Below are 14,142 nucleotides of genomic sequence, written 5' to 3' on the forward strand. Positions count from 1 at the left end.
CAGCACTTGTTGCCACGTTACACATGAACAGTTTTCAGCCGTGGATCCTATTACTGCTCCGGCACTGTCTGTAGCTTAATAACGCCTCTGGTATTGTTGTTGAAGCTGTTCTCTTTAATACATTCAATCACTGTGTTCACCAAGAAAGAGATATGAAGGTGTGGGTTACTTTGTTTATGTATAAAATGTAAAAACTCGGTTTAGACAAAATACAAGTGTTTAAATGAGCAGGAGCCTGGTAGGAAAGGTAGAGAAGGTGGGTGAGTTTAAGTACTGGGGTGGACCGTCCAGAGCAAAGCAAAGTGTATAGAAGAGGTGAAGAGGAGAGTTTGCATGCCTAATATAAAATACATTTTTGTCCAAGTTTGTCCTCGTGTTTTTGAGAATATACAGTAGGGGTGGGAAGCTGCAGCTGCTACTAGTGTGGACTGAACGGGTGGCAACAATGGGGAAACGCCAGTATTCTGAGGGTAATAGCTCGCAGCAACATATTGAAGAAGAAAAAAAGAACTATGAAGTAGTTCATTTTTGGAACTGTGAATTTAGAACTATAAACTGAACTAGTTCATGTAGAAACTTTCCCAAACACTGCGGAGTTGTTGTTTGTGATTTTCCAGACCTCATCTGCTGTTCTACTGTACATCCACTAGATGGCGGTAAACCCGAACCGGAGTGTTTTTCTCTGTGTGGCCTGCGTTTAGTTTTATTTCGGAATGAGCAACAAGAGGGAGGTTGGGTTTTTAGCACTCTCTCCTCACAACGTGGGAGAGTTTATCGAAAGGTGTCTCTCTCCATCCTAAGCTGAGGACCGATGCAGCTCTCCACGACCCTGAGCTGGACACAGCGTGCGTAGAAGTGGAAAAATGTAGGAGCCTTTAATAAGTTTTCATAAGAGTGCAAGAAGAATAGTTGAACTAATGTTTTGTCACAGCACATTTTCATTCCTAACTGATTGCACAGTAACTGCTTTGTGTGTATTTGTGAAAAAAAAAAAAAAACCCTTTTTGTTAAAACTCAACCAGTTGTTACAGGATCAACCGTGTTTACTTATGACGGTGATGTGTGTTTAATTTCAATGCAATGGACGCCCACCAACATCTCCAGATTGCGCCATATCGAAAGATATTTCACTTTTCAGACACTGATGTCAACAGCATGTTTTTTGGGGGGTTTTAAGCTACAACCAAACATTGTGTATTTTGTAATTTTCCCTACCGCCTGAACGTTGTGAGTGAATTTCCAGACACATACAGACACACTCGGAGTCCTTACGGCACAATATTTATTCAACAATATACAGATTAATTTTCTCTCTACATCTCAGACTCATCTTCTTCTTCTTTTTTTTTTTTTTTTTTATATTTAATCTTGCTCTCACCTTTGTACATTTTATTTACAGGATTTAAAATAAGTCTCTCTCCATTTACACAACATCATTAGTACAGTGTCATCACTTCATCCAGCAGCTTCCCTCGAAGCGTCGCCGTTCGATTCACGGTTGATAATCTGTTTGTCTCATACACCACGCTGACGTCTTGGAGCCACAGAGCAGCACAAAAAAAACAACAACCCGACAGGTAGGCTCAACATGCACCGACAGTCCAGGTGTGGCTTCCTCTCTGCAGGGCGGTGGGATGACAGAATGGACGCTCCTCTCATTTCACCCACATGAGAAAAGTCCTTTTGCTCTGTCGCAGTGTATGAACAGAATCACTGACTGGTGGAGGAGGGAGGAGGGAGGGAGGGGGAGGGCACACTGTAGAGGGCTTGCACCGTCCAAACAAAACAAACAAACAAACAAACAAAAGCTTAAAAGCTTGTGCCCCCCCCCCCCCCCATAAGGATCGATGAAAGCCTCACACCCAAAAAAAATTAAATCGGGGCGGGGAAAAAAAAAAATGTTGCATAGAATCAATTCTGACTTTAAAAACTTAAAATCTTTTGGTGCTGCCATTTTAAAAAATGTGGCTTTTGTTTGATAAACTCCTGAGACCTTCCAGACCAACTAAACTTTTTATTTTTATTTTTTTTTTTTGGTTTTTGAACAGAAAAAATAAATAGCTGTACCCTTAAGACTTTAACAAAAATAGCATTGTGTTGGATACTGGACTACTTTAAAGAGACTAAAACCCTGCTTGAGTGTATACACATTTGCACATCTATATATGTCATTTCAATAACTATCTTGAGAGAGGTGGATGGATTAAAGTGCATTATACTGTATGGAAACAACGTCAACGGACGAGGAATGAACTTTGAGCGAGTTTCACCTCCAGATAAAAGTACTTTGAGGACTGACCACTCCGCCAGAAAGGTGAAACTTGCCCGTTTCCGGGTGTTCATTTCTCGTCCCGGCCACATGCAAATAACACCACACACCGAGGTCAACACACAGAGCCACCGTGGCTGCTGGCCACCTCCATCGGGGTGGGGGGGGGGGGGGACTCGCGACGATGACATGAACACGTCACGGACAGCAACAAAAAAAAACCCAACAACAACAACAACCCCAAAACGTGCCACTCGACTCACGGCAAAAAGAAGGCGGAGACGAGTGGAGGAGAGTGGCCACACGGTGGGAGGGCGACGGCAGACGGACCAGGTGAGACGTGAACTGTAGCGTCATTCCTCTCCTCGCCCTTCCTCTGACCCCAAAGTCCAGTTCAGCGGGAGGAGGAGGAGGAGGAGGAGGAGGAAGAGGAAGAGGAACGTGTGAGGCTAAAAAGCAAAAAAACCAAACTGGTTTCTGGCCTGAAATGTTTTAAGGCTAAAGCACACACACACTGGACTCACTCGTCACCAGGAGCAGCAGCAGCAGGAGCGTGAGTGTGTCGGGGTTTTTTCACTGCACACAGAACTAAGTTGGTCTTTTTGTGGTTGTTTTTCTTTAAATATACATTATTCATTCATCCTTGTTTTTAACAAGCATGTGAGCAAGACATACAAAATGCAACACAACAGCAGAGACATCTACAATACAGAGGCGCATTATATACGGCTTCTACAGGTGAACAGCAACGCTACTGTGGAGAACCACGCGCCTGTGATGAGTGGAAAGGAACTCAAGAGAAAGAAAAAAAAAAAGACGAAGACGAAGCTGCATCTAAGGGCACATGGAGCCACACGTCTGCACATCCCTTTTTGTCCTTTCACTTTGAAATAAGACCAGCAAACAGAAGAAAAAAAAAAAGAAAGTAGGCATTTCAAATTAAGACACCCAAGCCTTAAAAAGAATAAAATAGACTTCCTTAAGGAGAGGATGTGTATTGGCACATCTGGTCAAGACAAGGACGGGGGGGGGGGACTCGGGTTTGGCTCGCCGGACTGCTTCGAGTATCTGAACCAGCGGTGCTTTGCAGGGCACTAAGCATGCAGACGAGCACGACGTGTTGAGATCCCTCAGCCTGGGCCGGGAGCACTACGGCAGGGGAGCGAGCACTGTGTGCAGATGCAGGCATTTTCACAGCAGAGAGCATCCATCTCCATGCACATGAGGGTAAAACAATTGCACTTCAAATAATCATTACGTTTAAAAAAAATAATTAAAAATGACTTTTTTCAGGGACTTAAAATGAAACGAGTAACTCCAATGTGTTGGTTTGATATATGACAGGAGATTTGAAAACCTGAAGACAGTTTAGTGGCGTAGTAGAGTCTGTTAATGACGGGACTGAGCTGAAACGCAAGGCTGGAGACGGTCCAGACTTTCCACTGCGAGACCCGCCTGGTCTCCTCTTCCACCTTCACTTTTCAAACCCAACACGCTCTCCAGATTGCTGCGTCTGATTGGGGGGGGGGCTTGTGTCTGAGTGGCAGGTTAACACACAATGAGGTAGAACAAAATGTTTCATGAGCATCCAACCAGAGCACAAAACCGGAGACGACCGCCATGGTGACGCTGATGTGCAGTGACGACCACCCGCCTCCAGAGGGCAGCAATACTCCAGCTCAGACACGACACGCAGGCCGCAGCCTCAAACACAAAACACCCAAGTGCTTTCACAATGAAGGATCCAACAATGCAATATCGAATACAGTCAACTCCAAAGCTACTCTCCTCCAAGATTCAGCTTCATGTTTCACAACAGCTCACCAGACTAAACCTAGTCTCCGAGCTGCACAGTGAGGGGGCTTCATTAGATTTGTCCGGGTAAAACCTCGGGGCAAAGACAAACCCGTACCACATTCCAGTTTGTTTGTTTTTGTTTTTTTTTATACAACAATCTTAAAAGTTTGATTTTTAAAAATCAAATCACAATATTATTAGTGCAGAACAAAATCATAGAAGTGATTGCCACAAACAAGAATCACTATTGATTTAAGTGATTTAACTGCAAAATCTCCAACTGACAAGTGAAGAAAAAGAGCAATGACGACACAACTAACTCTTTGGATCGCGATCTACAACAAAATAAGCCAAGAATTTTCATTCGTTAAACCATTTGTTGAGTAAGAAAGAAAATCAGCGAGAACGATTGCACGTGAGCCCGTAAGTGACGGGGGGGGGGAGGAATGAAGTGAGGGGAACAATAATCCCCCACTCTGCGCGATGGTGAGTTATTGCTGATTTGTCTTGACTGATTCAGTCAGGAACTGAAACACGTCGGAAACGTCATACACCACCTACATCTGGCCTTACAGACTCGTACAATATCATATTATATAATATTATATTCCCCTGCGGTGTCTTCCCTCGGGGGAGTTTGTGTGTGGAATGCTGAGCGCGGGGGTGTGGGGGTGTGTGGGGGGTTTGCAGTGACATGCTGGACTCTTTCACACAGCAGTTGTGACTTACAGCTCCCCGTGTTTTTACACTCGCAGTACCTTCCCCTACCAGAAGGTCACAGCTGTACGATTAATGGACGTGGAAAGGATGGAGACACTGAAAATGTGTTCCTACTTCCTAAACACACACACACACACACACACACACACACACACACACACACACACACACACACACACACACACACACACACACACACACACACACACACAGAGACAGACAGACAGACAGACAGACAGATAGGCAGACAGAAGTTGTCATAGTAGAGCTGTAAAGAGTTGCAGAGAAAAACTGCATTGTTTTGTATTTTGAATGTGTGGCTTGTGTATGTGTGGGTGTCTTTCTATCCCTGCACTGAACATTAGACCTGTGATATGATCTGCATGTTGAAGCTGGGGGAGCGGGACTGCTTGGTCAGAGGGGCGCCTGGTGACAGGAGGTCCCGGGCCTCCTCCGGCCTGACCAGGTGCTCCTCCTGCAGGCTGATGGTGGAGTGGCGGTGGGAGCCGCTCGCTGGAAGCACGCCTTCCTTGTCGGAGCCTCCCGCAGCCTCCTCTCGCTCAACCTCGCCTCCGTTCAGGTTGAAATTCATGCAGTCAAAGGACTTGCTGGAGGACGTGCTGCCAGTCCGGACCAGTGTGGGCCCCACGGGGAAGCTCAGGTGCTTCTTGATGGGGCTGAGGTGGATAGCTTCGATGTTGATGCTGGCTGGAGGAGACTGCTGCCTCTGGTGACGCCTCCTCACGGCGGCCTGGCGATCCGCGGAGAGTTCTGCCTGCTTCTCTGCCTCCCTCTCCCGCTCCTTTTCCCGCTCTCGCTCCTTGTCCCGGGACAGCCGGGCGGTGATGGCTTTCTTGATGCTGCTGCTGCTGCTGCTGTTGAGGCTGCCGCCGCGCGGCCCCACGCCGCCACCGGCCTTGGTGCCACTGGGCTGGCTGCTGTTGGACGCCCCGGAGGAGAAGCCTTCATCTGGGTCGTTGACGTTGAAGGAGTCCTCCCCTCCACTCATGCCGTCAGCATCTGAAGTGAGTGTGCACGAACGCACACACAAAAGAAAAGCACGGCAGAGAAACAGAAACATGAGTGTGATGAAAAAAAACCTCTAAGTCAAAAACCCTCAAAATCCTAATTCTAGTTTCTTAATTGTAATTTCACAATTCAGATAAAGCCACAGTTTTGTCACTCCTACAAAATAAAGGCAGGGCTGCTAACTGTAAATAACAGTGAATTTAAGAGCCCTGTGGAAAACAATAATGCTCATAATATTAATAGTATTTGGAAGTACTCATGAATCGTGATAGTCAATTAGGAGACCCACGCAGCTCCCGTCCAGCAGTATGACACTCAACACACTACACTTGACTGCTAATCGTCTCAGTCATTATGCAGCAAACAGAGCAACAGTTCAATACAGGACTCCATGACCTTGAGCACTGATAGTCTGATGTAATCCACATCGACTAAAACCTGCGCAGCAGTTTGTTTAGGAAAAATGTGAGTTCGATAATCATTGAAAACTGAGCTTGTTTATCAAAAAGGCGTCGAAATCCATTGACTCTCATAAGTAAAACACGGCATAATTGCTCCTACAGGAATCTTAACATTCATGTCACGGAAAGGATCTGTAAACAGTTTAAATCCATTTGCGGCCTCACTTTGAAAGCTGAAAGGGGGAAAAAAGATAATAAAAATGCGTTAGAGAGAACACGTTATCGACACAAGTATGCAGGGTTTCAGCCTGTTAAGAGACGAGACAGATGATCAGCCGTCTCTGTCCGTCATGCATTGCTGGGTCAAGCAGAACCGGACGACGGGGGGGAACCACAAGACAGCACCAGAAAGGAAATGGAGGAACTGAGGAGGAAAAGGTCTGGACTGACATGCACATAACACGAGGAGAAGACACATGCTCTCCCGTTTCTCCGGCAGCACGGGCCCAGCTCCGCGGTCACATGGTTGGCCAGCTGAGACGAGCCCGCCAATCTGTGGAGGGCGCTGAGGCGAGTCCGTACACCTCATCAGATCAATAGCTCTCCGGGTAGAACTGACAGCACCACAGTCTGCAAGCCTGGCCATCCCGATCCCTCACGAAGAGCTGGAGCTTTACCGCTACAGCGGAAAGCCAGTGTTTGCGCCTCCTGGCCACAGTTTACTTATGCAATAGATTTATGTGCTTGAAATATCCTTCCTTTTTTTCCTTCTTTTCTTTTCAAAGAACCGTGAAAATCAGCCAGAAATATGCATGAGACTGATAATACAAAGCAGTGAACATCTGCTCGCATCCATTTTTTAATCTGTTATGTCATTGTGTGCTAATTCAGCTGCAGAGCAAGGAGAAGTTTAAAAACTCTTTACTGATGCGTTCAAGGACATTTGGACCAATGCCTTTTCACAAGCAGCTGTCAAATCGAAGCGACGCATTATGACTGTACGAATGTATACGCTCGACGGATAATGTCAGATTTATGGGTTTTTTATTCAACCCATCTCCATCATCTATGTCACTTGTAGGTTTCCCAACTGGAATTCTGATGACATCACTGACTGAAAGCCAGGAGACTTTTCATTGTTTCATGAAGGTTGTCCAGAGCTTGATAAGACTACAAAATTGTGGATGATCTATTAACATAATTCAAGTTCTACCAAACTGTCCTGACCAACGATATAACAGAGTACGAGTGGTTATTTTTTGTGACCTGTTCAATGCATGACATGATCAGGGTGTGTGAATAGACAAATGTTAAGTTCCTTATACTATAATGTTTCTATAACAAAGTATTAAGAGTACTTTTATCATTTCATAATCACAAAATATTGGAAGATTTTGCATCCCTCACATATTATTAAAAATACACGGCCTCTTGAGTTATACGGGTTAAAGATTTGCATACGTCTTGCAAACCATCATCAGTCAAAGAGTTTTTCCAATTTGTCCTTTTCAACCATAAAATATATTTAAGAAACATTAACTAGGAAAGTCATTTTCTGTTTGAGAGTATTCCCGAAACTGTGGGATGGAATGAATCGAATTGCTTTTTAGAAAGCAAATGCAATCTGGAGTTGGCTTGTTTCAACATGCAAGACTAAGTCGTGTTTAACATGAATGTAGTTTCCAGATCAAACAATAGAACCCATTCTTATCATATCAGTAAGAAGTCGTTATCTGTGTCCAGTCTGTCTCTGCTGGGCGCCACGTATGTATCTTATGAAAAGAATTAAAGGACTTGAAGGATTGTTTCACCACAGCTGCAACAAGTTGGGTAAGAGTTCATAGGCGGAGGATGGGATGGCACTCAGACAATCACTGACCGTAAACCAGGAGATGAGCTGATCTTTGGTCTGACGTTTCAATATGACCACGGATACAAACACGACAGATACACACGTTTAATGAGACAAAATGGGCCGTACAGTCCTGGCTGGCGAACAGGTTTTTCTGTTTGAATCAACAGTTTGACCTAATCGTTTGAAATGTCAACTTCCAGCGATCGTGTTTTTTTTGTAGAAGTTACTGAAGCTTGCCGTCGTGTGAGCATGCAGGGCTCCTTCCCACTCACTGAGCTGAGGAAAACACATGTAACGTGACAGAACCATGAAATTAGCAGTGAGCCACATGGCGGCAGCAGCAGATGGATGCTGCAGGTCTGAGAGGGCGAACGCTGTGCTGCCGAGCACAGAAACGACTTGACCGCTACTGTGAACTAGTGCATTCTTTGTTTAAGACCCAAGAATTATTAAAACCCCAAATGAATACAACCAATTTTCAGGGAGACTTGAGAAAGCCCGAGCAGAAGGTCGCGCTGCAAGCCGGGCGCGTGCTTAACATGCTCAGTGAGTGACAAGGGCAGCAGTCTTTAGTTGAAGGCGTGATGAGGAAAAAGAGAGTATGACATGACGACAGGCTCATGCAAAATGGCCACGAGCCACACTTCCTTCAAACCCAGAATAGGTGACTCTTCCACTCTTAAACAAATGCTCAGGCAGCAAAGGGGATGTTGGCTGAGGGTCTTACAGACTGGATGAGTTAGGATACTCTGGGGAAGTGAAGAGGCAGCCACAATGGGAAGGGCAGAATTAACCGCCTCAAGCTGAGCAGGGGTAGTAGTAGGAGGGTGGGGAGGATACAGACTGAAGGGGCACCTCCTCCTGAGAACCCTTCTGCTCTGAGTGTCCGCCCCCGTCCCCTACCCTCAAGTGTGATGGGGGGAATGATGCTGCTGCTGCTGCTGTGGTGGCTGTGATGCCGCCCTCCTCTTTCCTCTTTAGCTGCGGGGTCCCAGGGAGAGTGCTGGTGTTGGTGGTGGTGGTGGTGGTGGTGGTGCTGGGCGAGGCTAGGAGGACTGACGGTGACTCTCAACTCGGCATCGCTCGAGTAGTCAAAACAATCTGGGAGTCAACAACACAGACGAGGAGATGTGTTTCTTTAGTAGCAGCAAGCTTCAATCAATGCGGGCCTCGCCATGGGCACAGCAGGCCTGACATTCCTCGGTTAAATTCACGTGGAGACATTTCAAAACCGCATCGTCCATCGACCAGGTTAAATGGAGTCAGAATCTACGGGCACCATTTTGTTTGCGAGTTCCTCGGGGCTTCATTTCTAACTGGCGATGTGAAGCACGCAACTCACAGTAATAACATACTAACAGACAAGACGAGGAAAAACGAGAGCAGTGGGTGGCAAAGGCACTGCAAACACAGGGACTCGGTGACCACACCAACATAGAGTTACTGAGATGAGACACCATTTAGATGATGCTAATGGTGTAACTGGTAAACAGGGAAAACGGGTTTCCTCGTCACTGCTGGGAACAAACACCAGAGAAGTTATTTTCTCACCCAAGAGTTTCTTCTTGAGGGCTTATATAGATCGAAGAAGGGAACAAAAGAAGTAAAAACTCGTAAGGTTGAATCTTAAATCAGAACTATAAATGGTCCCTTCAGTGGATAACCTTCTTATCTAACCTACCCTGAGGTGATGAATAAACAATGAGGTCGATTTAAAAAAGCGTTGTGGTCTAATCCGTCACATTTATTAAAATCTCTCCTGTGCTGACAGCTGCCTCATTGCACTCTGCAGAGTCCCCCTCTCCTCGCGACTCTTTGTTCGTACCCTCTCTCTTCCAGCGGTGGCGTCGTATGGAAGCGGTGGTGATGGCCGAGATGGATATACGACTGATGGTGGGTGTCACCTCCACCTGGAGCACCTTGCGCCCCCGCGGCTCATCGGGAGCGCTCTCTGGCAGCGAGTTTTTCATTGCGTTCCCCAGCTGAAGTTGACATACAGACAGATGCAGGTGAATCAACTCATTCAGTGACTACGACCACAGATGAATTACAAATTTAAAGCTACATCACTGCTTTTCCTCAACTGAGGCAGCAATAGGTGGAAGTGCACTGCGTGTGTGTGTGTGTCCCCCCCCCACAATGCTGCGGGTCTTACCAGGAGAGGCTGGGAGTAAAGCTCCAGCTGCGCTCTGTACACGATGTCCTCCAGAGCTTCTCGGCCCATCTCCCACTCTCCATTGTATCTACACATCAAAACACGAAACACGTGAGCACACACACTGGCATGTTATAGCTTCATGTCGTGCGCTTATCCGAGTAAACAGGCAGCGTCTCACAAGACGCCTTGATGTCTGACTCACATCCCCCTGAACTATTATTAGTTATTTAGTGATGCCTGCGGCTACAGCGAGGAAGGGGAGATTAACTTTGCCATTCATCCATTCTGGATTATAATATTCTCTCTCACACTATTCACCATTTAATATGTTATTTGCAAAGGCAAATTCTGTTTTGCGGTTTCAACAAAAACATTTGAAAGATTCATTGACTTTTCTTTTTTTTTTTATGTTTGAAGAATTAGGGGTTGATGTATAAAGAGTATGAAGTCAGTTCATTCGGATGTCAAATAATCTGGCTCTACTTTAAAGTGTCTGCTGTCAACAATTCAGGTCTATTCTGACCAGACTGGCTTTAATCTGAAGAATCTCAATGTAGTTCAAAGAGGCCAAGCATGAAAAACTTAAGGTGTAGGTTACAAAGTTAAAGTCTAAGCCTCTTCTAAACATTCTGGGTGTTTAAAGAGTAAAAAGTGACATATTTATGTTCAGTGCGTAGAAAAGGTTCTAACTTTTGTCTTATGAAAAAAGTTTTAAAGTGTGCGCAAAAAAAATCTATCTTTATCAAACATGCGTTCGTGCGTCGTACGCACATCAGTAAGCCATCAGTGTTGATAAATCCCAGCGTGCACTTTGAAAACGCGTTTCCTGCAGAGCGTATGGTTCGCCAAATCTTCCAACAGCACAGGAGGAGCCATGGCACTCACGTACATTTCAAATATCTGTCACTGGTGTTTTATGTGTTGTAGCTTTTCACACCACATACAAAACGTCTGTTTCCAACTAGATGAAATTACCAACAGAGCATTTTTTATTAACGGAAACGGGGGACATATGTGGCGTCTGAGATTGTTGAGCACCTGCTGTGACACTCTTTAAGCTTTCGAGTCGGAGTTTCACTGTTCAACTGCTGGATATTCACACATTCCTAGCACCCGTAGAATAAGTGAGTATAATGGGAGCACATTAGAGAGGCAGCCTCTCTTGCATGAGCAAAGGCATCACTATGTGAAAAAAAAAAAACACATCGACGATGAAACTCTGATAAAGAAACTTTCTGAGTAGTTAGAATTCAGACTAGACAGGTGAAGAGTGGAGCCATTGGTAGATTCACTTTTCAGATGTCTACAGACTGTTGATGCTACACAACCGGTGAACAAAGACATGTACTAACTTATTCGAAATGATTGTGCCATCAACATTTAACTGAGCTCAAATCTCTTTATATGGTAAAATGTCCTCTTTTCACACCCTGCCTTCGTGTACATTTTGCACGGGACCTTTTTTGGGACTGGGCTTATGACAAGAAAATGAAGCAAAATTATTATGGGAATGGATCATTAATCAAAACGGCCTTTAGGTTGAACCATGAAGCAGGAAATCAGTAGATGACAAAAGACTACGTCGATTAATTAAAAAAAAAGATCTTAAGCTCTTAAGAGCTGCAGCTCTGACTGAAGCATGTTTTCTTTTCATGTGACGATGACAGGGAGAATTTCAGAGGAATACAACGACTCGTTTTTTTATATTTAAGCAAGAGAACTGAAATAGAAAAGCAGCGGTAAATAAAACCACTATACATTTCACAAATTGCAAAGACTGCACAGGCAGCGCAAAGAAGTGGCTGATACGACTCTTTGATCTCATCCTGCAGATATAACTAGCACACAGCTGGAGATAAACGCTGGGGTCCTCTTTGGACTCCAGATCAAACGATTGGGATGAATAGGCAGGTGAAAACAGGCTCTCTGATGTTGTGAGACCTGGAAAAATGCTCCAGAATACATTTCAAACCTGCCTGACAGGGAAAAATATTTGATCTGATAGCCGTGCACCTCTTCCCTCTCTCTCAGCTCATGTGGTATTACAGTGCAGAAGCATTAGTGGACATATTAACCTAAATCCCAGAGTGTCCTCAGCGTGTGCCAAGGTCCTTCTCCGCCTGTGTGGACTCATGTTTATCTGCCCTTCATGTGCGCATGCCAGGGCCAAGGGTAAATGTGGGAGTTTGAGTTGGCAGTGACCTATGTGACTGCGAAAAGGGCCATTATTCTTTTACACACACGCGCCCAAGCACGCACATACAAAGGTCTGCGCCTTTTTCGGAGTCACTGATTTCTCAAACCTCGTGATTGCTGCTGTCCACCCTGCAGGGGGCGATGAAGCAGAATAGCAAAACTCATTTCTCCCATCACCTTTTCAGGTTGCTGATTCTGGTCACTACTGTATCAGTGGATCTGTTGCTGAGGACCGGCAGTCATCGAGGAGCTATAATCAGCTTTGCAATGACTGCTCCCACAGAGGATGAAATCACCTGCTCCCACAATACACTGCTGATGTAATCAGTCTGTGCAGTGGGAACTTCTGCGCTTGGTGCAAGCATATGCTGCAAGAGCTTCTGCAGTGGGTCACAGCAAAACTAGAATCAGAGCCGCTCTCATTAGTGATGTCCCACAGCGGCAAACGGCGGAACTCAGACACTGTGTGGCTTATACAATTTGTGTGCAGGTTATCTTACTAATTATCTCCTTGTTTTTCCCAAGATCCATTTATTTATGTATTACTTATATGCTACACATCTGTGATAAGGAATGACAAGACTGAAAGCTACTTAAAGCAGCTATAATCAGCTAATAATCACCGTTTTAGAGGAAACTGGCTCTCTTTAATTTGTCAAACTCACAAGTTGTCTCATAACAGTCAGAGTAGAGATACAAATGTTTTGAATCTCTGGAATTTCTAGCTCTGTTAAACAACTAAGAGGCTGTAACAACCAGCTGCAGACGACTTTCTCAGCACCGAACAACAGACAGACAAGAGACAAGCTGGGGGAAAAAATGTAAAACATTTACCTTGCAGTAACAAAAAAAGGAAGCTAAAACTAAGTCAATATTTATTTTGTGCTGCTCAGAGATGCTTATCTGTAACTGGTGCAAATGGGAATAACTGTTCACAAAACAAGTGTGATGGATGATGGATGATTGACAGCATTATTCTACAGCAGCCCATAAGAGAGAGAGAGAAAAACAAATTGCTACTTTAAACCTTATATTCTTGACAGGATTTGGCATTTGCACTTACAAATATAACTCCTGGATCATTTAAGAGATTTGAAAGCATGTCAATACAGTTGTACTCAGGACTCTATAGAATGTTTCTCGGCAGTACTGTCAAAAGCACACAGTAATGTTTTATATACAGCAATCAAATTATAATTTATAAAATAGTTAAAGGTACGTACATGGCATGATAAACAGCAGTCAGCATCTGCACCATGAACTCGGGGTCCAGCAGCACGCGGTTACATGGTTCCCTCCAAAGCTTCTGCTGTTGCCGGGGGAAACCACAGACACACAACCTGAGGTGGGAGGAGGAGAAGGAGGACAAGCTCTCAGAAGTAATTCACTGATGAAATGATGACGAAAAGACGACAGATCAGATGCCCGGAAGGGCAGAAATATTAAGGAGAACATCTGTCACGACACTAAACACAGGATCAACATGTCAACTGATAAAGAAGCGGAGTTCTAATTGCTCTTCACTTATGAAGGTCAGCCAAGGTTAGACGACAGGGTGTGAAGCTGAACTCAAACAGTGAGCATTATCCTTCTTTGCAGCCAGTGTTTGTCATCAGTCTATGCTGAACCTGCTCCAGGCGCTGTCCGCCTGTATGCTCTCACACAGTGTAATTCATATCCTGAAACGTCTGCATGCTGAGGTGAAACAATCACCAGC

At 44.9% G+C, this 14,142-nt stretch overlaps 1 protein-coding gene across 1 annotated transcript in view; it reads right to left on the reverse strand.

Annotated features, from left to right (window-relative positions):
• Positions 1–1,370: 1,370 nt before the first annotated feature.
• LOC308118846 (hyccin 2) overlaps positions 1,371–14,142 on the reverse strand; it is a 42,111-nt gene continuing 29,339 nt past the window's right edge. Inside the window, exons 9-12 of the mRNA XM_080478471.1 lie at positions 13,649–13,765; positions 10,227–10,314; positions 9,897–10,053; positions 1,371–5,806 (exon numbers count right to left, since the gene is read on the reverse strand). Coding sequence (XP_080334597.1) covers positions 5,148–5,806; positions 9,897–10,053; positions 10,227–10,314; positions 13,649–13,765 — 1,021 coding nt within the window. The 3' untranslated portion in view covers positions 1,371–5,147. The remainder of the gene's footprint in view (positions 5,807–9,896; positions 10,054–10,226; positions 10,315–13,648; positions 13,766–14,142) is intronic.

The sequence above is a fragment of the Lipophrys pholis genome (genome assembly GCF_963383615.2).
Source record: "Lipophrys pholis genome assembly, chromosome: 13".
Lineage (NCBI taxonomy): Eukaryota > Metazoa > Chordata > Actinopteri > Blenniiformes > Blenniidae > Lipophrys > Lipophrys pholis.